We start from the raw sequence: 23,016 nt of genomic DNA on the forward strand, positions 1-23,016 counted from the left end.
ACTCTCTAATCAGCCATGCACTACATGTACTAGGTTCACTTCCTGTTCTTTGTATTTGCTGCCTGCTCTCTGCCTCTAAGTCAACTAACCTCCAGCCTGCACCCCATGTGGCTAGCCTCACGTCTGAGCCGTAAGCCTGAACACCTTGATCTCACCCTTTCCCTGAGACTGAGAATCTTCACAAACATTTGACCTAGAAATATCTTTGCGTAACCTGTGTTTCTATTGCATTAAGCATGTTGATGGCACATCAGGATTAATGAAGTTCTTAATTTATGTTAATTGCTTCAGTGAACAAAAAAATGCTGAACTATGTAAAGGTGTAACTGTCTTTTGCCACATAATTTGAAACCTAGATCACTCTAGAGATAAAGAGGTATTCTGGAAATAAATGTAGTCAAACTTTCAGTGAGTATAATGTTAAACTGGCACAGTTTATCTCCCTCAGCTTTGTTCCTTCTGAATCATACTCCCTTCTTCACACTTTCAAATTTCCTCACCACATGAAGGTGTTGAATCACTTTTCAAAGGAAAGTATGTTTTGCTTTCTGTACTGTGGCTTCTCAGCCTTTCTTGCCTGTTTTAAAATCTTATCTTTTGCCTGGTTTACCTGCCTGCCTGTTATCGACCACTGCCCCACTTCCAGACTATGCCTACTGTTTGCCCTCACCTGCTTCTGACTGCAGAGCCTTTACCAGTGTGAGCCTTTGGTTATCCCCAGACTTTTTCTCTGTCCCCATCAGCCATTTGATATTGTTGTTTTACTAACTTGCTAACACTGAGATGGTAAACATGGTAAACACTATACCTGCTTAGCATCTGTTATGAGCATGCTGGTTGGGTGATGTTAACATACCTAAAACCTCACAGAGCTGAACATGACACTTAGACTTGTGTCAAAGAATAATGCCTGGAGCCAAATGGCAATCTGGGAAATTTGGTATATGTGTCACCGTCCACAAAAATTTTGGTGTCAGCAATCAAGTAAAAAATCTTGTGCCATACATTTTTTTTATTTTCTATTTGTCTTCTTTCCTCAACATTTCATTTTTAGAAGTTACTAAGGAAATGGTGTTTGTGTAACACAAGCCTGGAACTGAGACTAGTTCTTCTGAAATGTAAATTGCTGCTGTACGTAGACAGAAGCCCGTACTGGATGCAGTATTCCTGGAGCAAGCCTCAGATGTTGCCAGGCAACCAACAGCCATTTATAAACAAACATTGGAAGTGTTTTTCCTGAAGGGCATACCAAAGATAAACTGACTACATATAGCCACCATAGATACAGTGTTCCTCTGTCATATAGCAGCTACTGTTGACAGGTATGAATTCAAACACGCTTTCTGCTGTGATAGAGAAACAGATAAACCACCTGTGTCTGACTGACTTTCCCTGTGGATATGGCAGCTGGGTGAGTTTTTTTTTTTTTTTTTTTTTTAGCTGTAAACTTGTTGCAGTGTTTTCTAGATTATCTCAAAAAATCATCTGCATTTAGTGATTTAAAGCACTCATAGCACTGCACACAGTACTTTGCTTTTTGTATTAGATATTATTAAACAAGGTAATTATGTTGTCAGAGAAAGACCAAAGACAGCACAGGTGGGGCAGAGACCGAGGAGACAGATGCCCTCCTGGATCTGCTGAGCTGTCCTCACTCTCCATGGTGGCAAGATGTATCATGGAGCCCTCAAGCTCCGGCCCTAAGAAAGCTGGCTGTGCTCTCACCTGAATGCCTGCACACTGACTTCATGTACAGTTACTTTACTACACTACGCATCGTGGACAAGGCTGTAAGTATACTGCTTTCCTCTAATAAACCCAAAGGCTGTTCTTTAGGTTTGATTCAAGCAGCTGACCTGTTCGCATCTGATCAGGCCACAAGTTTTGAACTGTAGGAACAGATGGACTACTATAGGAAAAAATGACAGACACAGTAGTAATGTTACAGAAACACACATAAACAGAAATTGGTATCCATACACCTGTTGCCCTGGTGCATGCTGGGAGGCTTCTGCTGCACCTGCCCGTTTGGGATGGCACTATGGTATTTATCATAAACCCAAAATGTGTGAGAATGTACCTAGACCCAAATATCTAGAAGACCAAAAAAAGTTAGAGCAAGGTGTAAATATTAACGTTGTCACTGCACCCTCTAAATCCCAAAGTGGACTTGTGGAGGTTCCAAAAAACAGATAATATTTTCAACTTGTTTTGGGAGTCCTGTAGTGGCTGAGGGGTCTGCAGTGCCTTGTGACAACCCTGCAACCTTAACCCTACTCAAAACACAAAGAACAAAGGCATTTCCACAATTTAAAAACTTGTACTTGTTGTCTTGTCTGCGGTGTGTTCAGGTGTCCGTTATTGATGATGGCCTGTTAAAGTTCTCAAAGCTGGAGGAATTGGTCCTGAGTGCCAATAAAATCTCAGAAATCCCTGTAGAAAACCTTCCTAGCACTTTGAAGGTGAGTCTCAGTCCTGTACCAATGTGATGCCGCTTTTCAGATTAAATGAAATTTCACAGGTTTCTGCTGCAAAAGTCAGGATCATAATTGTGATTCACAATTAAATCATTAAGTTAAAAAAGAAACACCAAAGATAAAACACCTGCTGTGTCATTACTGATTGAAATATATCCAGCAGGGCAAAATAACCAGAAATTTAAACTCAAGGTGTGGGAGGTTTGTGTTGTAATGATAGAAAAACTGTCTGGTTTCTTTCAAAGATTTTGGAGCTACGTGCCAACAGGCTGTCTGCTCTAAATAGTTTCACCAGCTGTTCGCCTCCTCGCTTACAGTACCTCGGCCTCAGTTCAAACAGTCTCAGTTCCCATAGAGACATCTCTAATCTTACTGACAGACACTGGTTAGTGCATACACACACACACACACACACACACACACACAAAACACAAAAGAAGTCAGATGGTTTTTGAAAGGTAAACCAAAACCAGGTCAAATACAAAGTCAAATCAAATTGTGTCATTTTTATTGTGTATAATGACACAGTGGTTGTTCTATGTGACAGATTTCACATGTCCTGATTTGTCTGTGATGTGTTTCCCATGATGCTGATACTGAGGCAAACACTGTCAGCTGGAGATGACACAGTGATGACTGCAATAGATGCTGTTCAGTAGAAAGTCTTTTGATCACACCCGAAAGAACCACATTATATATACATATTGAAAGTGGTTTCAATAGGAGCAAGAAATTCACACTTTCATGAAATTATACCTACTCCACCATTTTGCCAGCTGATATTAAGTATTGTAGGTTTATATTAAAGTTTAGAGGCACCATTTAGACTTGTGCACTGTGAATCATTTTTGAGTTAGTTCAACTTAGGAATTAGAAATACGCTCACCCACTGCCTTAAAATGTGAGTTAGCTGAGCTTAGGTGAAATAATTAGTTCAACATTGTTTTACAAATTTTGAAAAAGGAAAACTAAGTCAAACTATGAAAAAGAGTCTGGGGTCTGCTAATATGCTTGTTTTGTTTCTCTAAAAACTTATTTAATGAGTTGAGTAAACACTCTATAGTTGATTCATTCAGCTCATTATTTCAAGTCAAAAGGTTAAAATTACTTATGTTTGTAAGTTCTAGGTTGATTTAACTAGAAATGATCAAAACTTGGATATTTACATTAAATAAATGAGAAAACATTAGTTAATTGCACGAATCTCCTTTATGATGTTTCAAGCCTTTTTTTCTTTTAGTGAGGACAGAATTGTGTGTGTTTCCGTGAAGTTCAGCAGGCTTACTACATTTAATATGGTTAACATATTAGTAATTAGTAGTCATTCTGTACAGAAACTCTGGGACATACCACTGTTTTAAATAAATACCAAAAGGCTGCGTGGGCTGCTGGACCCCCAGGGACCCCAAAAGCCCCTGGTTCATTAATTGTAGTTTTAAGACTTTAGTTATCTTAGTTCAAACTGAACTCATGAGTACATACAGCTGTCATTTATTATTAACAGTAACTGACAGTGACCCAAACCTGGGCATTATTATTCTAGCTCAGAAGTGTAGGGCTGCAAATAGTTCTATAAAATTTTCTTTATCTATGTATTAATCTGGCAGTTATTTCCTAATTAATTAATTCAGTAATTCATTCATCATTTAGGGTATAACATTTTTTGAATAGAAAAAAAGAAAACAGAAGCCTAAGCCCCAAAGATATTCAGTTTACTATCACAGATATGTCAAAATGAAGTGTGTGAATTTCTGCCACTTTTGCTTTAAAAAAAAAAAAACCAAAAAAAAAACCAAAAACCCACACTTATCATTTTGAGCCTAAAGCACCAGTGGGTTTATGGGCACTTGGAGAAATAGTGATACTGTGGTGAGGACACTGGTTTGAACACACACACACACACACACACACACACACACACACACACACACACACACAGTCTGCTGTCCTGAAAAACTGTCTCTGACCTCAGGCCACAGCTGGTATGTTTGGACCTCAGTGACTGTGAGTTTCAGAACCAACCGGCCCTGCTGAGCGCCTTGAGCACACTCCCCTCTCTCAAGACGCTGGTGCTGGAGGGAAACCCCTTCACCCTCGCACCCTCCTACCCAGGCTTCACTGTGGACAGTCTCCCACAACTCTCTTGCCTGGACGGCTCATGGATCTCCGCTGAGGAAAGACACCGTTTCAGGGGCTTGGCCAAGATGAGCGGTGAGACTGTGGACTGTGCTGTCAAGTAATACATCTGAGTCCTGCAAACGTGGGCTCCTGTTTCTTTTTAATTTCCCAAGTAAACAGCCATGCCATTTCATCCACCATCATCAAAAGTGCGATCACAGTTTCTTTTCCACAGATCTGATAGTGGATCAGGCATCAGCCACAGTGAACGTGGGCAGAGTGAAGGGGCTCCCAGACCCACTGAGTGCAGATGAAAATGCCCCTGACTTCCCTGTTGTCACCTACAGCTATTTCATCACCTACGAGTTCCTTAGTGATCAAACACCTGCTACTCTGGTGATATATCCTTCCTCCACTTTTCAGTACTTCACTTCTCTGTCAAGTTCAACCAAAGTCTTTCCAGAACCTCATAATGTCTCTGGTTTAACGTTGTCCATGCATTTTTGCCATAATTTTGCATTTCAAAATTATGATTTTGAAATTAGGATTTATTTTTTTTTACACTGTATTCTGACATGACAGAATAATTCAATTTCCTTTTGTATATGTCAATGATCATTCATGTGTATTTGAAAATATTTATTGCACATGTAAAAACCTGTCATTTGTTGCTATTGCTATTGACCCAGTTGTTCATACTGAATGCAAAGAGATCCCCTCATAAAGCAAAAAATGTAATGTAAAAATGCATTACAAAGTTCAAGTTGGTTTCTGCAGTGTGACTTAGACTGAACAAGTGGGTATTTTCCAAGGTTACAGTCCTTTTAGTATGAATTTCAATCCCTCCGCCACAACTCAGCAAGGAACATAGAGGTAAAAAAGATGAGCTCTGTTTAAAAAGAGAGGCTGTCGGCCAAATGGTTGGGGTGCGTACCACATGGGCCCTAGCGCCCTGAGTGGCTGGTCCCTGGATTGACTCCTGGTCCCTTGCTGCATGTCATTCCCCTACTCTCTCTCCCTGATTCCTGTCTCTCTCCACTGTCCTGTCAAAATAAAGGTGGAAAAGCCCCAAAAAAATAATTTAAAAAAAAGCTGTCACTTAAGGAAATGCCCAATTTGCCCAACTCAGACTGCTGAAGCTGTGTATTAACTTAAGCTGAACTGAACTTTTTCTTATTTTACACAGAATAAGAGAGAACTGTGAATTTTGTCCCCCATCACTTCCATGAGAGACACATGTTAGCAAGGGATATCTCTGCAGCCAGTGTGAAGGGGAGGAACCATTAGATCAACTAAAAACTCCTTCACTGTGAATGTGTGGAATGTTTTGAGATTAAAAATGCAGCGATACACTCCCTCCCTGTGAACTAATTATGTTTGCCCACAGAGGAGAGCACAAGTGAACCCATGTAATATATGTTCACGAGTGATGCAACACTTAACGCACACATAGTTTGAATGAACCTGAGTACTTATATGTCTTGTTTCGCAAGGTTATCTGAATATGAGTTTAGATTTAGAATAAATATTTTCAGAAACATTCCTGAGGACACTGATACAGTACAGCTGTGCAGAAATAAGGATATTTTCACTGTTTCATAAATATAACCCCCACCCTTTTTTGTGGATTTATTCACAGGATGTTAACAGTGAGTCTAACTTTGACACAGAACATGTGACAGAAGAAGGGTCCAGTGATGCTGACCTGCAATCGAACAAGAACTGTTTGAGGGCAACGCTCAAACCAGACACCGGAGTCCTCAACAGTGAGGAAACCTGCCATGTTGCTGCACATGGTAATAACACTTAACTCATCCAACCTGCACAACTTTCAGGCCTAGAGGCAAATGAATTACTGCCCCAACAAGCTCAAATACTGATAGAGCTGAAGCATTGCAAACTACAGGTGCATGTCATTCAGTGAAGTGGTATGGAGGAGTTTTGAAATAATGTCAGTATGATATTTGGATTGATTCAACGTAGAAATGTATCCTGTATAACTGGGATGAGCTTCTTATCAGTTTCTTGAGAATTTACAGAACTGCCTTCAGAGAAATGTACAGTCAGAACAGCCAGCGGAGGATTGTACATCCTCTGAAACTGGATGACTAGACTGATTATTTATCACACCATGCGTCAAACACTTCCTTAACTTACCACTCTGTGGTTTGTTTGTATATATTCCTTCAACTGTGTATCTATGGCTATGCCAAAAGCCTGATTTTACTTTTGTGCTGTTGCCTTTATGTTTTTGTCCATGCAGTACCCGCTGTGTGCAAAAAATGATGCAATTTCTTTTTCTACAGTGTCAAGACACAGCACATCAAAGCTGACGTGGTCAGAGTGCATGGATTTCAGCGACACACACATGTTCATTGTTAGTGATCTGGGAGGCCTAAAGAAATTTCTCAATCAAGGACTTAATCTTACAATTGAGGAGGAAAAGGTACAGAAAATAGGGTTCAAGGGGTTAAATATTAGATGCAAAATGTGCTGGGACTCATATTCTGGCATTTGACATTTTAGGTCCTGTCATGGCCTGCAGCCTCTGAAGATATCCCAGCGGCCAAACCCAACCGCAATGTCAAAGAGAAGAAAGGCGGGAAAGGGAAAGAAGTGAGCTTACCCTTTTGTTCCTACTGAATCAGTGATGTCAGCAGGAGGTTACTGATTTAATTCTGGACACCCACAGCTGAGTGTATTCCAGCTGTCCTCTGGTGATTCAGATTTATTCAATAAATCTCATCTGCCAGTCCTACTGAAGTGCCTTTGAGCAAGCTCACAAGGCATGCAGTGCTGTGTGATATTACGCTCTAATAGTGCTGGAAAAAAAAATACATATGTGTAGATGCAGATGTGAAAGACAAATTCAAATTGATTAAGAACTGTACAAAAATTATTATTAAAGGAGAGGGGAGTTGGCATTGTAATTTTTATTTTGGTCAAAGGCAGTGTAGTCTGATTTTTTTGCAGACAGAAGAGGCAAGCCTTTTGCTTTTTTCCTCAGAAGAAGCTCCAATTAGATATTAAGGTTTAATTTGGGGTAAACTATTAAAAAATAATACCTATTATCCATCAACATAGTTCATGAGTAAATGTGGTCAATAACATGCAGTAATGTGATATTCAGCCCTTGATTTAAGTGTTTCACATGTGACTCTGGTGTCTTATGTTATTTAACTTATGAGGATTGTTGTAAACATAAACTGGTCTGGTTTGAATCCACCAGAGCTTGGCACATCAGCCCTATGTGTTTTGGCAGATAAAATCAAGACTACACATCTGAATATAATACTTTCATGTTTTTGGTGTCTTTGCCAGTCTCCCATCAAATCTGGTTCCAACAAAGACAAATCTAAAGACAAAAAGAAGAAATCTGTACCAGAGCTGGTGCAGGATGCCCCCATCAGAAGAAGCCTTGGCTCTGTCCACATCCCCCTGGGAAGCCTGGTCAAAGGAGATCACAAGGTTGACGTCCTCTGTGACCTTGGTGCCCTGCATGCAGAGTCTGAGGTGGTGCAAACACTTGGAAAGGGAAGTTTACATACAGGTGTTTACACAGCCAGGGCGTGCCTGAGATAGTGTGATTACTATCTGGTCTGTTTCACAGGAATTAAGAAAACCACTCCAGTTCACACAAAAAATTGCTGAAACAGGATTTATAATGCCCAAAATAATAATAGTGACTATAAAAGCAGCAGAAGCTAGAAACACATGGGACAGCCAACAGGATTATGAGCTGGTGAAATGACATGGGGCCTTTTTAAATGTGTGATTTGTTTTTCACTCATCTGTAGGATCTGGGAAAGAAAATCAAAGAAGAGAAGGAGGACAAGGAACCAAAGCGGAGAGGAGGCAGTGATACAAGACAGAAGAATACAGCTTTGTCAAAAGGTTAATTAGATCATCATCCGATCATCAGAGATTAATAATAATGGCGTTGATAAAATATGTCTGATAAAAGCACCACGCCTCACCACTTTGATAATCAGAGCTGCTGTGCACAGATACTATAGTGTTATTCTTATTTTCAGTCTTCTTAACCTCCTGAATCCTGTTTGATGTTGTGCTCTGTAGGCAAAGGAAAGGGAAAGAAGGACCATGAGGTGGATGTCCAGGCAGACAGCTCTGTCTCTGTCCAACTGGAACCAGTGACTGTGGAGTTGACTGTGAAGCTGGAGAAGTGGCAGTCTGCATCTGAAGCTCACCAACTCCTGCTGCCACACCAAACCTCCTGAAGCACAGAGCCTGTGTTATCTCAAAGCAAAGCCTTTACAACCTACCTACCAGCCACACACACACACACCAAAAATCCTGCAGTTTCCTCCCTGCATTTCTTTGTCACTGCTGACTGTGAACATACCATACAGCTGAACCGCACATTAAATTTAGTAGTTTGTCATGGTTGTCCTCCTAAAAGGTCGACTGTTATCAAGCCATAGTATCTGCGCAATATTCCAGACAAATTATGTGCTCCTAAGTGCACTGGAAAAATACATTTCATACTGAAGTCAACTAAAGTAAAGGTAAGAGAGCAGACCTACTTTTGCTTCACTTTAAATGTGGTGCAAAACATAAAACCAACAAAATGGGGGCAAGTAGGACACAGCTAATCAAAAAGATATTTCTGACCACCTGAAATCCACCTGTCACCTCTACGACCACCTGTACCACCTGTACAGACCAACTTTCTAAATTCAGTCTACACACACAGGTTAATGCACATAATTATGATACAGAAAGAAACCCACTCATGGGACTTAATTCACAAGGAGAACGCAGCAATGGGCTGAATGTGAAAGAGTCCCCCAATTATGCATTTATAAGCTGTAACATCATAGTTTATAACACAGTATAATGTAGTAGTACAGAGCTAAAAGGACATTTTTAGTGCTTATTGATGTGCAGTATTTGCCAGAAATTCTAATTAGTCTTGTGATGTGTATTTTATATCATTACAACAGTGTTTTACTATATTGTCATTCATTATGTGCTTACACACCAGCCTCCACTTATGGGTGCCCACAGCACATGTTGTTGATAAATACACTGAGACTTCATCTGCTTACAATAGTGTTATAACTGCTTATGAACAGTAAGGAGTAAAGTGTTCCTACCTGTCAGTGATTCACTTGTGAGTGTTCACGAGTAGTGTATGACAGTGTTAATTACATCATAGTTCATGTTTAATCTGCAGTGCTCTGTGGGTCTTTATCTCTTTTCTTGATTATGATTAGCGTGATCTCTGCTTGATGTTGTGACAGCCCCAGGTTCACTATATGTCAGCTGATTTGTAGTAATTTGACTAGCAGGAGATGTCTTTAGAAATATTCAACACTGAAGTACATCACCTGAAATGACATGGGGATGCATACACCTCCACCAGTAGGAATACTGTTGTATTCAACTGTAGATTTCTAGGGTCTTGTGTAAAATATTATGAAGATGCCATTTGTGTTGTATTGTGATTTGACGGGACTTCCACGTAACAGGGTACAAGTACATTGCACTGTGCATCATGCTTTCGATTGAACAATTAAGAGATAATGTTTAATTTATACATAAATTTAATTTATTTTATACAGATATTCAAAACATTTTTTAAAGAAATTCTTAAGTATTTCATTGTTTCATACAGAAATTATCTTTTAATTGCAAAGAAACTTTTTGGAAAGGCCATTTCACTGGAACTGAGGGCTTACAGTAAGTGAAGTGCTTTAAAATTAACTGCTTCTTTCTTACCAATCATCCAGCAGTCCATTCATGAAGACCATAAAAAAGTTCCTATCAAAGCCAAACAGCACTATGTTTCACTGCTCCACAGAGTGAGCCCCCCCCCCCCCCCCTTCACAAAATTACACACATACTATCAAACCTTTAGAGAGTACATAGTATTTCCAGGCATAAAAAAATAAACTATAGCTCACCAATTTTTGCGCAAATTGACATTTGTTTTTCAATCAAGTCATTTACAGTTTCAAAAGACCTTTTATGATACTATATTATCTTTGTAATCCTCCGACAAACTGTGCAAACAATGTTAGGATATTGATAAATTAAATTGATCTGAAGAAGACCATTGCTTCTCCCACAATAATATGTCCGCCTACAGTATCCCCACATTCACACAAACCCAACATATCCAAACCTTTCTCCTCCAAAGTCATTTACAATTACAAATACAAACTGGTAACCGCTGTATATTATTTTTCTGGATGTCAGAATTTTTGGAAAGAGATTCTGAGAAGACTGTTCTCCTATAAGAGCGCTTAAGGGCTGGTGTGGACGATAAAGACGCTTGGCAAAAACAAGCACACAAAATGCACACACACAAACCAAAACCCCAAAAAGCAACTGCCTTATCTAACATGATGTGCAAATATATTGATTGTGCGAACGAGGGTTAAAAAGGCTTTAAAAGGTCTGGTCATCATTACAGGATTCGGTCCAGTGGCCAAAGACCTCACAGATGTCACAGTAGGGCCGTTCTTCACCCTTATTGCCGTGGTAGGTGGTGTGTGGAGGTGAGTCGGGCATCTGTGTTTGTGTGGGACAGTCCTCCGTGTCATGGAGGTCAAAGCAGTCGCAGATGTCACAGAAGAGCCTTGGAGGAGGCTTCTTCCTCACAGGTTCCTGTCCATGGCTGCAAGAAAGCATATCTGTGTGTAACTGATGTGTGTGCTGGCACACAGCTGTTGTTATCTTAGAGGGTGTTTGAGAAAGTCTGCCAGGAGAGGGGACTAACCTTTCATAGTTATCCAGCTCACTTGGATTATTCCCATTGAGAGCAGCAGCTGCCATTTTCTCCAATTTGTCCTTGAGTTCCTCGTTCTTCCTCTGGAGGTCAACGATGACTGAATTGAGAAACTCAATCTGTAATGGAGATACACAACAGTGGTATTGCTGTTGCTGCTGGCAGATGGTAATCCATTATCCATAACATATTTTCTTACACAATATTTATTTTAAAAGTTGATCTCCCTGTGAAGTTTATTCATTGTATTATGTGCTAAGCTTTGCTTTAACCCTATGACAAGGACTATAGATAACAGTAAGTATGCCAATATCCCTATATCTGCCCAAATAATTTACCCTGTTTTGACCACCATGGTGAATCACCACTGTGAGCTGTCAGCCAAAAAATCGAAGATTGGAATGAGTCATTGAGAGTTTTTTTTTAAATACCTACTTATGAGTAAAAATTATCTGTGATCTGATATCTGGTTAACACCTATGATAGTGGAAATTTTCCCTGAAAATTATAGGTATCGAGAGGTTAAGATTGATTTATGATTGGAAGACACTACTATGATTGTAGTTTTGACATCAAATATAATGTGATCCACTGGACAAAAATAAGAGTGACAGTGACAGACAAACATGCACAAGTAAAGCTGATGAAAACATTAACAAACCGCTGCCTGATGGTGGTGTAGTATTGCCAACATCAGAGACAGGGAAGCGGAGAAGAGTTGAGATTTAAGAAAGAGAAGGAGAGGGAGAAGAAAAAAAAATTGAGATTCAAATTAGGACCCACCTACTGCCAGACAACACACTCAAGTCGTCACTGACACAGATAATACAGTATAACATTTTATGATAAACAGAGGCTGGAAGTCACACATAAGTAAAGGTTGTGACACTGATGACACACACTATTATCACCATTGTTGGTGAAATGTTTTACTACAACTGTGACACAGATTCATGGGTCATCTTCATCCCTGGAAGAGCTGAGAAAAGGTCAATATGTTTTTGATGAAATTTCAGTTTAGACCTCTGTAAAACATTATACTGTAATGACAACATGAGTCAAAAATTTTTTTCAGTCAACTGCTACATCAGAAGTAGTATTTGTTAGTAAATTTCTGAGTAAGCAGCACAGTCATTTCACAAACAAGTATTCAGTTAAGACGGTTTCCACACAACTGCCCCGAATATATATAATCAAAATGTAAATGAGATAAGATTATAGTAAAAGCAGAAAATTCCAAGGGCAGGGTAGGAAAGCATCTTTACACAGAGTACGAATGGAAAAAAAAAAAAAAAAAACAGACCTCAACCTATCCAGACCTATGATTGGTACTATTTAGGATAAGCGCAACACACATATACACACCTGACTCTCTGCAGTCTCTTTATCCTCCCTTAGTTGGTCCAAAACCGCATCACCTGGAAACAACACCAAGAGCAAGATTATGTGAAAAGCAGGAGTAGATGAGATAATCTCACATAGAACTGACTTTAGTGATACCAGAAATATGAGCTGTGAGCATGAGTAAAGCCCAGCATTACCTGAGGACTTGTTGATGGTGTCAGGCCCTGCAGCCAGGTCTTTCTCCAGTCTCTGAACACGCTCCTGTAGATTAGCCTTGTCCCGCTCCAAGGCCTGAATTGTACCCTGCAGTGTCTTAACTGAGGCACTTTCCCCACGCAGTACAGTCAGCTGTGAAGAAAACAACCCACTCTATTCAGTGCTGGAAAATGGTTAGATGCCTTGGACAAAATATTACTTGTTACTCCAAACTCATATTGTTATGACAACAAGCCCTCATTCGATGACACTACGTAAAAAACGATACTGATGCAAAAACAAAGTTCAATCTGAAAGTTAAGATCAGTACACAGTCCACTGCATGTTTAAGTTCAAAACAAATTTAAATGGATGAGTGCATGACAGATGTTTTGAATCTGTGAGAAAAATTGTGTTACTAGGTTAGCATCAGCATCAAAGCTTTCTTTCTCACATCTTCAAAGCAGCACATTTAGGTCATGCAGGCTGAAGGATCTTTCATTCACACACAAAATGAAAGTGAGACAAGGGTTTTTTGACCTAGAAGTGACATCCTGTTAGCCTCTGCAATGTAGGATGTCTCTACAAGTTCATGTCTTTTTTAAATTTTTGATTTGTTCACCAACTGCGAAAAGGAAAGGCTGAATATGGGCTTTAACAGGCATATCCTGTTAGAGCTTGCTGAAAAAGGTTGTGAGTAAGCACCCTCTAGTGTCTTGTAGTGGTCAGAATCTGCCACAACAGCTGAAGAAAACAGTGAGGAGGTTTTGACCTAAGGGAGCATCAAATCAAAAAGTCAAAGTCCGTGCTTTTAAATTGTTCTGTGCAACCCTTGAGTGTGAATTCATTTTGTGACTGCTCAACAGTTTTGTTGATAATACCACTGACAATTAGTATGAGTATCATCATGCATTAGATTCTCACCTCGCTCCTCAGATTTTCCACCTGCTGGTCCTTTTCTGAGATTAAGGCACTATTTTTATGGATAGACTGTTGGAGGGCGGCCTTCTCCTTGTCCAACTGCTCCTTCAAGGTGCTCTCACTATTAAATATACAATACCAACAAACTCTCAGAGACACAGTGTACAATAACTCAAGGACAGAGAAGAACTGGCCCCATTCTACCAGATCTTCTATTGAGGACATTTTGTTTGGGAGGGGGTGGTGGCACAAATACAAATGCAAGAAGATACACAGAAACAATTAATGATGTGAAAGCACACATGAAACTCAAGCAGATGAAATGGGTCTGTAGGTCAAATGACTTTTTGTTTAATGACTTGGGATGTATCATGCTTTGCCCTAATGTTCCTAATCATCTGCTTACATAAATGTAGTTAATATATTTGTACTATCACATGATGATAACTGACTTAATATTAAAGCCGGTGAATACCTGAAGGCATTATTTGGCAGGCTTATTTGGAAGGAAAAGAACAGCATGACATACCATGACATGAAACCACTGTTTCTGACAACTGCCTTTTAACACCTCACATAATACTGGTAAATATGCAAACTTCTGAGAAGCTGCCCCAATCACAAAATGACAGTGCATCCTCTTACCCTTGCTTCAACTCCTCCAACTGTTTTTTGAGTTTTGAGTGCTCATCTTTGAGCTAGGGGGAAAAACACATTAATCACATTCAGTCATCATCAGCAGATCAGCAGCTGAAACTCAAAATAGGAGATGCTTGTATCTTTATGTAAGATTTTTTCATAATAAAGATATAGTGTTGCACCTTCACAAGATCACCCTGGTCTTTGTGATTGTTATCAAGCTCCTGAGTCAGCTTGTTGTTTTCATCTTGCAGAATCTCTAAGGACCGCGACTTCACAGAAACTGCTTCTTTAAGCTCCTCACTGAATAAATATAAAGGTTAGAATCATGTAAAACATTCTGACAACTCAAGTACACCACATATTGGTTTGTAGAAACCCCCCTCACCCATATTACCTAGATTTACAGTAACTCACCAATCTTATCACTTCAACTTCTGAATCTGACAAGTTTTTGCTGTGTCAACAGCCAAAGCTGAGGATATACTCACATTTCCTGGCACAGACTCTTGGTCCTCTGAGTTTCTGTGCAAAGCTGATCTTTGGATACATTAAGATCTTCTTGGTACTTGGAATTCTCTTTCTTCAATGTTTCCAGCTAAAACAGTAATGACAAAAGACATACATATCAAACATTTCACTTCACTCTGTTCCTCTTACATACGCAGTATGCTTAATGAGATGAGTCACTTTACCACTGGAAGCTTACATTACTGTTTTCTCTGCAAAGACTCATCTCTTACCTGTGTCTCTATCTCCTGCTTTGAACTCTGGAGCTCTTCCAGCAAATATTGAGCTTTGTTCTTCTCCTGCATCAAATTGGCTTTCTCTTTTGTCAGCTGTTCGAGAGCCTCAGCAGTCTTGCCAGAGGCCTCTGTGGCCTAAATGGTGCATGAGCAGGATACTTATTAAGAACAATGGTTTCACTTTAAGAGCAGCAAATGGTTGGTTGACATCGACATGTAGTGACCTCAACCAACCAAAATAAGTGATCTACAGGTCATTATAAAACGTATTATGCATCATTCGACTTTTATAGTTATTTTTATAATTATCTCATTTTATTATTCAATAAATTAGGTGCATGCTTAGTTAGCTATCTTAATTACTGATATATCAGTTATCCGAATCTCAGGTCTGCAATCTGCAATTTCCAAAAACAACCACAACCAGAAGGTTGAGAATCAATAACGTAAATATTATAACAAGGAAAATAATTAGTATATACTCTAAAATACTCTACAACCTGTGGCCTCAGAACGGATCCTGACAACCCATTAATTTGTGTAAAGAGACAGTTATAAAACAAACTGTTTAATTGATAGTCCTTTAAAGGTAGTCTATGTGGGACTTTCTCAAATCCTATGTGATGGTAGAAAAAAACCTGTACTTCCACAACTCCTGAAAGTTATTTTATATTAAGATATTGAATTGTCACTGTCCATAATATTTTAGTTTAATTCAGGAGTCAGGCAAGCCCAAAAACTTAAACATTTTGATGTAAAGCAGATTACTGGAGCTATAATTCCTAAAAAAGAAAAGAAAAAGAAAAAAGTAATGTTGAGAAATCCCCACATGTACCTTTTTAAGTGTATTAACATCAATTAAACAGTTCAACAACAAATGAAACACCAACAGATGGTGATTGTAACCACCTTAGACCTACATAATCATGTACCCTAGAAGAATTTCAGAGTCTACATCTTAGGTTAGATCACGTTATAAGCCCACAGGCAAAGGCTGGGAAGTAGGGGTAATAAGCAGCGGTTAGTTAATGGAAGATGAAAGTTAGACACGAAAATAAAGGGAGAGAGGAAAGGGAGACAAACCATCAGGCATGCAGTGTGAGGGTGACATAGCCCCAGCCACTCTAAGCTGTGTGTGTCAGTGATTACTACTGGAGGAGGAATACCTCGAGCTGCTTAGAAATGGCATTTTTTAGTTGGGACTCGAGCTGGGTGACTTGCTGGGTGACTTCATCACGCTCCACCTGCAGAGCATTCTTCTGAGCTGTCAGGTTTGAGATGCTGCAGGAAATCTCTTCTTTTACAATGGCTGAAGCAGATACCTCTGCGACAGCATTCTTGTATTGCTTTTCCAAAAGTTCTTTGTCAGTTTGTAGGGCCTTGACATCAACCTCTAGTTGTCTCTGGCTAGCCTGCAACTTCTCCAACTCTTCAAGGAGCCTTGACTGTTCTGTGAGCCAATTTCCTTGGCTTGAGTGGAGAGAAGAGACATCCTGCTCCAATTTACACTTTACAGCTAAAAGGTCCTCTTTCTCTGTGGTCAAAAGGGTCATCTGTTTGCCCATCTCCTCAAGCTTAGATAACAGCTGTTCTTTATCTTCTGTCAACTGACTGGATTCCTGCCCTTGCTGCTTCAGTTGTGTTTTTAAAGCCTCCATATCCACCATTAAAGACTTCTTTTGCTCATTGGCATTCTTAAGGTTAGAAGAAACCTCTTCATTTTGTTGTGTAACTTTGGACAATGTTTTCTGCAGCTCATCAATTTGTTTGGAAAGACAATCCTTATCAGATGTCACTTTACTCCGTTCAGTGGATTCAGCCTGTAGCTGAGTCTCCAAAAGGTGCTTGGCCTCTGACACTGATTCAGTCTGACTTTTTAACTCCTGCATCGCCTGAAGCAGCCCCTGATTCTCTTCCTGCAAAGACTGCACTTTTTTGTCAGCCTCAGTCTGCAAAGACTGCAGATGCTGATTAACATTTTTAAGGTTATCCACCTGTTGAACAAGTACTAAATTTGCCTTCTCAAATTCCATTTTTAGTTTACTGTGCTCTTGGGCAAGTTCAGTTTTATCCTTTTCAAGAATTTCAATATCAGAGTTATGTTTCTGCAGTTCATTTTGAAGGTCAGCCTTTTCTCGTTTCAAAGAGGTCACCTCTGCTTCAACTTCGTCTTTTTGGCGTTTGTTTTCCTCTAGCAATGTTGTTAAATGAGACTTCTCTTGCATAAGGTCAGCATTAGCTCTGGAGTAACAATCCAACTGGTCCTTAATTGTTCGCATTTCACTAGCTAGCTTATCACGTTCAACAGAAAGAACATTTTTGTCAGATACAGCTTTTGTGTGCTTTTCTTCTAACTCTCCCTTCTCCCCTGCCAAACGCTCATAATCCATTTTCTGCTGCTCTAGTGCTGAATCCAGGCTCATCTTTTCCTTTCGAATATCATGCAGAGCCATTTCAGTTTCAGAATTCTGAAGACGAAACGCTTGCCTCTCTTGCTCAAAAGATGACAATGCTTCTTTGGATTTCTCGTTGGACTGAGACAGTTGTTCTGTTGAGATTTTAAGCTTCTCCTTTAGTTCTTCGATCTCTTTGAGGAGCTCTTCCTTCTCGTTACAGACTTTTCTTTGGATTGCAAGCAACTCTTCTTTCTCCTGCAGAAGATGAAGTCTCTCAGAATCAGTCACCTGACTGCTTGTCTTAAACTCTTCCAGTATCTGGGCCAGGCTCATTTTGGAGGCTTTAAGTTCTTCACATTCACGGACAGAGCTCTCCAAGTCTTTCTTAGCAACAGTGAGCTTATTCTGGAGCTCCTCCTTCACTGTCTCAAGGCTCTTTTTATCCAACACAGAGGCACTGATTTCAGAGGACATCTCTACCTTCTCTTTTGTTAATGTTTCTGTGAGTGCCTGCAGTTGGGTATTCTTCATTGTAAGATCTTCTTTTTCTAAGTTCAAAGATTTAAGTTTTTCCTGCAGTTCGGCATTCTTAGCATCAAGAGATTTTTTGGCATTTCTAGCAGCATCTCTTTCTAAAATAAGATTGTCTTTCTCTGATGTGAGTTTTGACTTGCTTTCATTGAGGTCCTCTTCAAGTCGGTTCCTCTCCTTGCAGATATTCTCATAATCCTCAAGTAGTTGTTTCTTTTTAGCCTGAATTTGCTCAATGTCCTGCTGATGTTTTAGGAGCAAGTCATTCTTCTCTGCATATTGTCTTTGAAGCTCTTCAATTTGGGCCTGGTGTTCACTTTTACTATGTTTCAGGTTCTTGTTTTCAGTCTGAACTTCCTGAAGAAGATCTTTGAGCTTCTTCAGTTCTGTGTTCAATGACATCCTTTCTTCATCGAAGCATTTGTTACTTGTGATTAATTCTTCTTGATATTTTGAAAGCTTGTCTCTGGTTATTAGCAGTTCTTCATTCTGGACTGAAAGCTCCTGGTGTCTAATCTCAAGGGCAGAGAGCTTAGTCTGCACATCTGAAAGCTGTTTCTCCAGTTTGTCTTTCTTAGCCTTAACATCCTCACTTTCCTTACAAAGGTTTTCCAGATCTAGACTCTGTTTTTCCAGTTTTTTGGACAAATGTTCAACATCATGCTTGTAGGTTTCAAGCTCAGCGGAAAGACACTGGGAAAATAAAGATGAAAGGAAAAAAAAAGGAGGGGAATGTAGATACAGGGAAAAGTAAGATGAATCCAAAAATAAACCAAGCAGATATGGACATAAGTGATATGCATTTGGAAAGGTTAAGCTGCAGAAGCATCAAAAATGGTAAAAGATCACACCACAGGTTACACCATGATCATTAAAAAATATAAATAAATAAAAAATAAATAAATAGTGGAACATTTTCACTTTAGCCCTTACTTGCTTAAAATAAAAATATTAATGTCACTGATGGCAATACATTTTACTGGCACATACATAGATAAGGAGTGTTTGATTACTGTATTACTTGCAGCATCTTGTACAACACTTCCCTAAATTAGTATGGGGAGCCACACTACACTTATTTCTTTGTGTATTTTGATTTTTTCAAAATCAATAGAAATTGTTGTCTTTTGTGATGTAAAGATACAAACAAAACCTTAACTTTGTTACAAAGTGAAAATGTTCTACTTAAATGAAACACTAGGCTGATAAACAATGTTAGCAGGGGTACATAGCAAAAGCAGTTCTCTGTAATTTGAAAGAAAATTTAAAATCAACAGCTCAACGTATAGTATATTAATGAAACTAGTGATTCAGCTTGAACTGAACTAGAATCCTACGTAATGCATTCATTTACCAGCAAGAAAACAAATACTGGCTTTTCCAATAACCATAAATTGTCTTAAATACATTAGAGACATCATTTATAAAGTGAACCCCTGCAAACATATAGCCCATAGCACCATCCAATGAGGGAGCTAAGATGAATATGAAAAAATAGGTTATTAGCCTAACACCTTGGGGAAATGAGCAGCTCATCACAAATCTGTATGATGGTAATTGTGAGTGAAAATGTTATTGATAATATACAATAATCATTAATGTTAAATGAAAACATTTTTTTACACATCTTCAAACAGTCTCCCATAACTTTGTTGTAGTCACATCCTGTTTTAGAGTTTAAACTGGTGTAACATCTGTAGGGTGTTTAAAAATCACACTTTTCATCTATAAGAATAGATAGGTGATATTTTCCCGGATTATTTCAAGCATCTAATATTCTTAAAAAAATCAGTAATACATAAAGCATCTTTTTTTACATTAAACTAGCTCTTTACAGAGAATAGCAATTCTGTTGATTCAACTAATGTGTCTGTGTATGTTTGTGCTTACCTGAGCTTGTTCCTTGTATGGCTGCAGCTCAGATACCAACTTCTCCAGCTCCTGGGTTTTGTTCTTGGAGGAGGAGAGCTCCTGCTTCAACTTGTCAACCTGACTCTGCAGCACCTCACGTTCCTTTACATGGAGCTCTGAGGCCTGAGAGAGGGATTTTTCTTGAGAGGCCCTCAGCTCCTCAACTAGGGTCTCACCCTGTTTAACAGTCTTCTCCTAGAAAACAGGAAATAAGAAAGGCAATAACTAATCACAATACAGAATTTCTCTATTTGTTTTGAATCAGGCACTGACTTACATTCAAAAGTGAGATAGTGGGATAATTTCCAATGTATCATAAACCAAATAATACTAATTTGAATGTGTATAAAACGAAATCTTTAGGTACCTGATATAATTATCAAACACACTTTTTATGAATGCCCTACATCACTAACCAAGCTAGCAATCTTTTCCTGGAGGTCTTTTATTTGAGACTGATGTGTATCTCTGGTCTCTTTCAGCTCCTGCTCTCTGCGGGACTGTTGCTGCTGGAGTTGTTCATTCATGTGTGCCACCTTCTCCTTCTCCTCTGCAAGTTGACTCTGCAACTCCTCAAGCCTCCTGAGTGTTAACAAAAAAACAAACAAACAAAAAAAAAATGTTTGAGGAAGATGTTCGCTACAGCATGGAATAACACAAAAGCAAGAGATTAACATATTGATTATATGATCTCTTGCAAAGTGAGTATCCAATTCAGACAAGAGTGATATAGTTTGTTTTAAGTGGTGTAATGAAGTAATGTAAGAGTTGGGAATAATAAAGTGTGGTACCTTTCTTTCTGAATGAGGTCTTCATTCATTTTAGTCAGCTGTACTGAACTATCACCAGATGCCTTCATCATGTCAGAAATATCATTTTCCAGCTTGCTTTTGTCTTTTGAAAGCTGCTCAAGCTTTTCATCTGCAGCCTTCAGTTTCCTCTCCAGCCCTGATTTGAGACATGATGTGTTAGTTTGTACAGTCTAAAGGTTTTAAAAACATCCTTCCTTCAAGCTTCCGGCATAAAATAAAAGAATGCACTTTAAATAATCTCACCAGAAAGCTGACTTCTTAGAGACTCTGATTCTGTGGCTAGGGAAGTGCACTGCTCTTCCTTCTTAGTGAGCTTCTCACATGTTTCTGCAAAAAGAAAAAAAAAACAAAAACATTTTAGATCCTAGAAGCTGTGTAAACTGAAAAAGGCCAAATAGTAACAAATGATGGGAAAGGGTGGGAGGGAAAACATTTGATTATCTGAACAAAGAACTATTGCTTATATCATTTACCTTGCATAGTTTTTGCTAATTTTGTGTGCTCCTCTGTGCTTTCAGCCAACTTTTGTTTCTGTGGGGAAAAGTTATTTTGCATCACATGTTTGTATATATCAGTGCTAGACAAATTTACAAGTCAAAATTCCATGGTGATTTTCGTGGTTTGTCAGCATTTTGAAATATGTTTGGTCATGAGGCTGACTGATACATTGGAGAGCAGATATTCAAGCAGATATTTTAGCTGATATTAGCTTATTCATACTATTCATCAGGCAATGAATAACAAGAAATTGCAGTAGAGAAATGCCAAAGATATGATTAAGGTCATTTAGTAACACTGACACAATAAACAGGAAAAGAGGAGCTGTATCCTCATCAAAAATTAAACCATAAGCCTCACCAAGCCTCCAAGTTCTTGTTCCATGGTGCCCTTCTCCTGCTTTACAGTAGTCAGAGTCTGCTGTAAAGAAAGGACCTCCTTCTGTTGGCCTTCCAACTGAGAGCTCAATTCACTAACCTATAGCACATCAAGTAAAAAATACAGTAGAAAGAGAGCAAAAGCACACAGATATGCACATTAAACATGAATAAAATGATGGCTGAGGACATTGTCTGAAAATGCTATATTAACTTGACACAAGTAGGACACCACTTTGTTAAAATATGACACACACATGAGGATGGTGTATTAAAATGGTGAGGAGGTCAATAAAAACCCACCTTGGCACCCTGGTTGTTTCCTTGGCTCTGAACCTCCTCTAACTGACTCTTCAGGGTCACAACCTCCTGATTACTTTGTGCTACTTGGCTGCGTAGAGCAACCATTTCTGCCATCTGCTCTTTGGTTTCTCTGTCCTTGTCTTGGATCCGTTGTGCTAACATTGCCTCTTTCTCCTCAAGCTCCTTTACCCTAAGTTCAGCAGCATGAAGCTTTCCGAGAACATCTTCCATCTCTACAAGGTGCTGCTCCTCCGCCTTTTCAACGCTGGACCGTAGCGACTCCTCCAGTCGCTCCTTATCCTCGGTCAAAGACAACAGCTGTGCCTTCAGTGCCTGCATCTCTTGAGTCCAAGCTGCAGTGTCAGCGTCATGTTTGGCTCTGGCCTCCTCAAAAGCCAGATGGTGCTCTAACTTCAGCCTCTCTAGCGCACTTTTGGTTTCTACAAGCTCCTCTGTCTGGGCACCTGCGCCTTTGCTGAAGGACACCTTCAGGTCCTCTATGGCTTGCTGGTGAGATGCAATGGCAGACTCCAACTTGGAACGCCACTGTTCAGTAATGTCAGCATTCTCCTTCTCAGCCTGGCTTATACGCATCTGCAACTGCTCATTGTCACCAGAGAGCCTTACAGATGTAGTCTGGAGCTGGGCAACTGCCTCACTGTGGGCCTTTTCTTGAGCTTCTAGCTTCTCCCTGTATTTCGCTAGCTCTTCTTGCTGCTTAGCTTCTTGGGAAGCCAACTGATCCCTCAGAGAGTTTATCTCTTCCAGAAGGGGAGAGAGAGTAGAGTTAGAGTCCTCAGAGCCTTGCTGGGTCCCAAGACGCAGCTGCAGGTCAGCTACCTCTCTTGTACGCAGTGAAAGGTCCTTCTCAAGCTCCATTATACGGGATCTTTCCGATACAGTAGCAACCTTTAAAAGCAGAAATCTTGCATTTAAAAATGCTGTTCCAATCTGACATACCGGTGTGCACTGACAAAACCGTATTCATAGTTTA

The 23,016-nt window shown here is 39.5% G+C and overlaps 2 protein-coding genes across 9 annotated transcripts in view; one reads left to right on the forward strand and one right to left on the reverse strand.

Moving 5' to 3' along the window:
• Positions 1 to 10,450, forward strand: LOC108878104 (leucine-rich repeat-containing protein 43). Of its 3 annotated transcripts, XM_051075087.1 has the most exons (13): positions 1 to 130; positions 1,356 to 1,411; positions 1,578 to 1,790; positions 2,352 to 2,462; positions 2,723 to 2,862; positions 4,450 to 4,688; positions 4,831 to 4,991; positions 6,235 to 6,391; positions 6,902 to 7,041; positions 7,122 to 7,211; positions 7,917 to 8,108; positions 8,393 to 8,489; positions 8,673 to 10,450. In XM_051075087.1, the coding sequence occupies exons 1-13, from the start codon at positions 106 to 108 to the stop codon at positions 8,831 to 8,833; spliced, it is 1,782 nt and encodes a 593-aa protein (XP_050931044.1). In that variant the 5' UTR covers positions 1 to 105; the 3' UTR covers positions 8,834 to 10,450. The 3 variants fall into 3 exon arrangements, with proteins under 3 accessions (XP_050931044.1, XP_018523958.1, XP_018523959.1); XM_018668442.2 differs by lacking the exon at positions 1 to 130 and having other exon boundaries at positions 1,237 to 1,411; XM_018668443.2 differs by lacking the exon at positions 1 to 130 and having other exon boundaries at positions 1,237 to 1,411; positions 7,917 to 8,145; positions 8,673 to 8,765.
• Positions 10,145 to 23,016, reverse strand: part of clip1a (CAP-GLY domain containing linker protein 1a) — a 25,550-nt gene continuing 12,678 nt past the window's right edge. For 4 of the 6 annotated variants that reach the window (XM_018668428.2, XM_051075083.1, XM_018668433.2 and 1 more), the window contains 18 exons: positions 22,023 to 22,931; positions 21,703 to 21,819; positions 21,318 to 21,375; positions 21,088 to 21,171; positions 20,824 to 20,980; positions 20,449 to 20,614; positions 20,012 to 20,227; positions 16,361 to 18,814; positions 15,192 to 15,329; positions 14,940 to 15,046; positions 14,631 to 14,751; positions 14,455 to 14,507; positions 14,285 to 14,305; positions 13,813 to 13,930; positions 12,891 to 13,041; positions 12,715 to 12,767; positions 11,341 to 11,468; positions 10,145 to 11,238 (listed from right to left, as the gene is read on the reverse strand). In XM_018668428.2, the coding sequence (XP_018523944.1) occupies positions 11,010 to 11,238; positions 11,341 to 11,468; positions 12,715 to 12,767; positions 12,891 to 13,041; positions 13,813 to 13,930; positions 14,285 to 14,305; positions 14,455 to 14,507; positions 14,631 to 14,751; positions 14,940 to 15,046; positions 15,192 to 15,329; positions 16,361 to 18,814; positions 20,012 to 20,227; positions 20,449 to 20,614; positions 20,824 to 20,980; positions 21,088 to 21,171; positions 21,318 to 21,375; positions 21,703 to 21,819; positions 22,023 to 22,931 (5,280 nt within the window). In that variant the 3' untranslated portion in view covers positions 10,145 to 11,009. The remainder of the gene's footprint in view (positions 11,239 to 11,340; positions 11,469 to 12,714; positions 12,768 to 12,890; positions 13,042 to 13,812; positions 13,931 to 14,284; positions 14,306 to 14,454; positions 14,508 to 14,630; positions 14,752 to 14,939; positions 15,047 to 15,191; positions 15,330 to 16,360; positions 18,815 to 20,011; positions 20,228 to 20,448; positions 20,615 to 20,823; positions 20,981 to 21,087; positions 21,172 to 21,317; positions 21,376 to 21,702; positions 21,820 to 22,022; positions 22,932 to 23,016) is intronic. The other 2 variants (XM_051075084.1, XM_051075085.1) reach the window with 2 other exon arrangements.

The sequence above is a fragment of the Lates calcarifer genome, linkage group LG13 (assembly GCF_001640805.2).
Source record: "Lates calcarifer isolate ASB-BC8 linkage group LG13, TLL_Latcal_v3, whole genome shotgun sequence".
Taxonomy (NCBI): domain Eukaryota; kingdom Metazoa; phylum Chordata; class Actinopteri; family Centropomidae; genus Lates; species Lates calcarifer.

What these genes read in the sequence shown, in the direction of transcription:
- LOC108878104 (XM_018668442.2), top strand. Translation starts at nt 1,325, where the DNA reads ATGAATTCAAACACGCTTTCTGCTGTGATAGAGAAACAGATAAACCAC. An exon ending in CCTGTGGATATGGCAGCTGG is followed by an intron (nt 1,412 to 1,577) that starts GTGAGTTTTTTT and finishes TTATGTTGTCAG; the next exon opens with AGAAAGACCAAAGACAGCAC. An exon ending in TTACAATTGAGGAGGAAAAG is followed by an intron (nt 7,042 to 7,121) that starts GTACAGAAAATA and finishes TTGACATTTTAG; the next exon opens with GTCCTGTCATGGCCTGCAGC.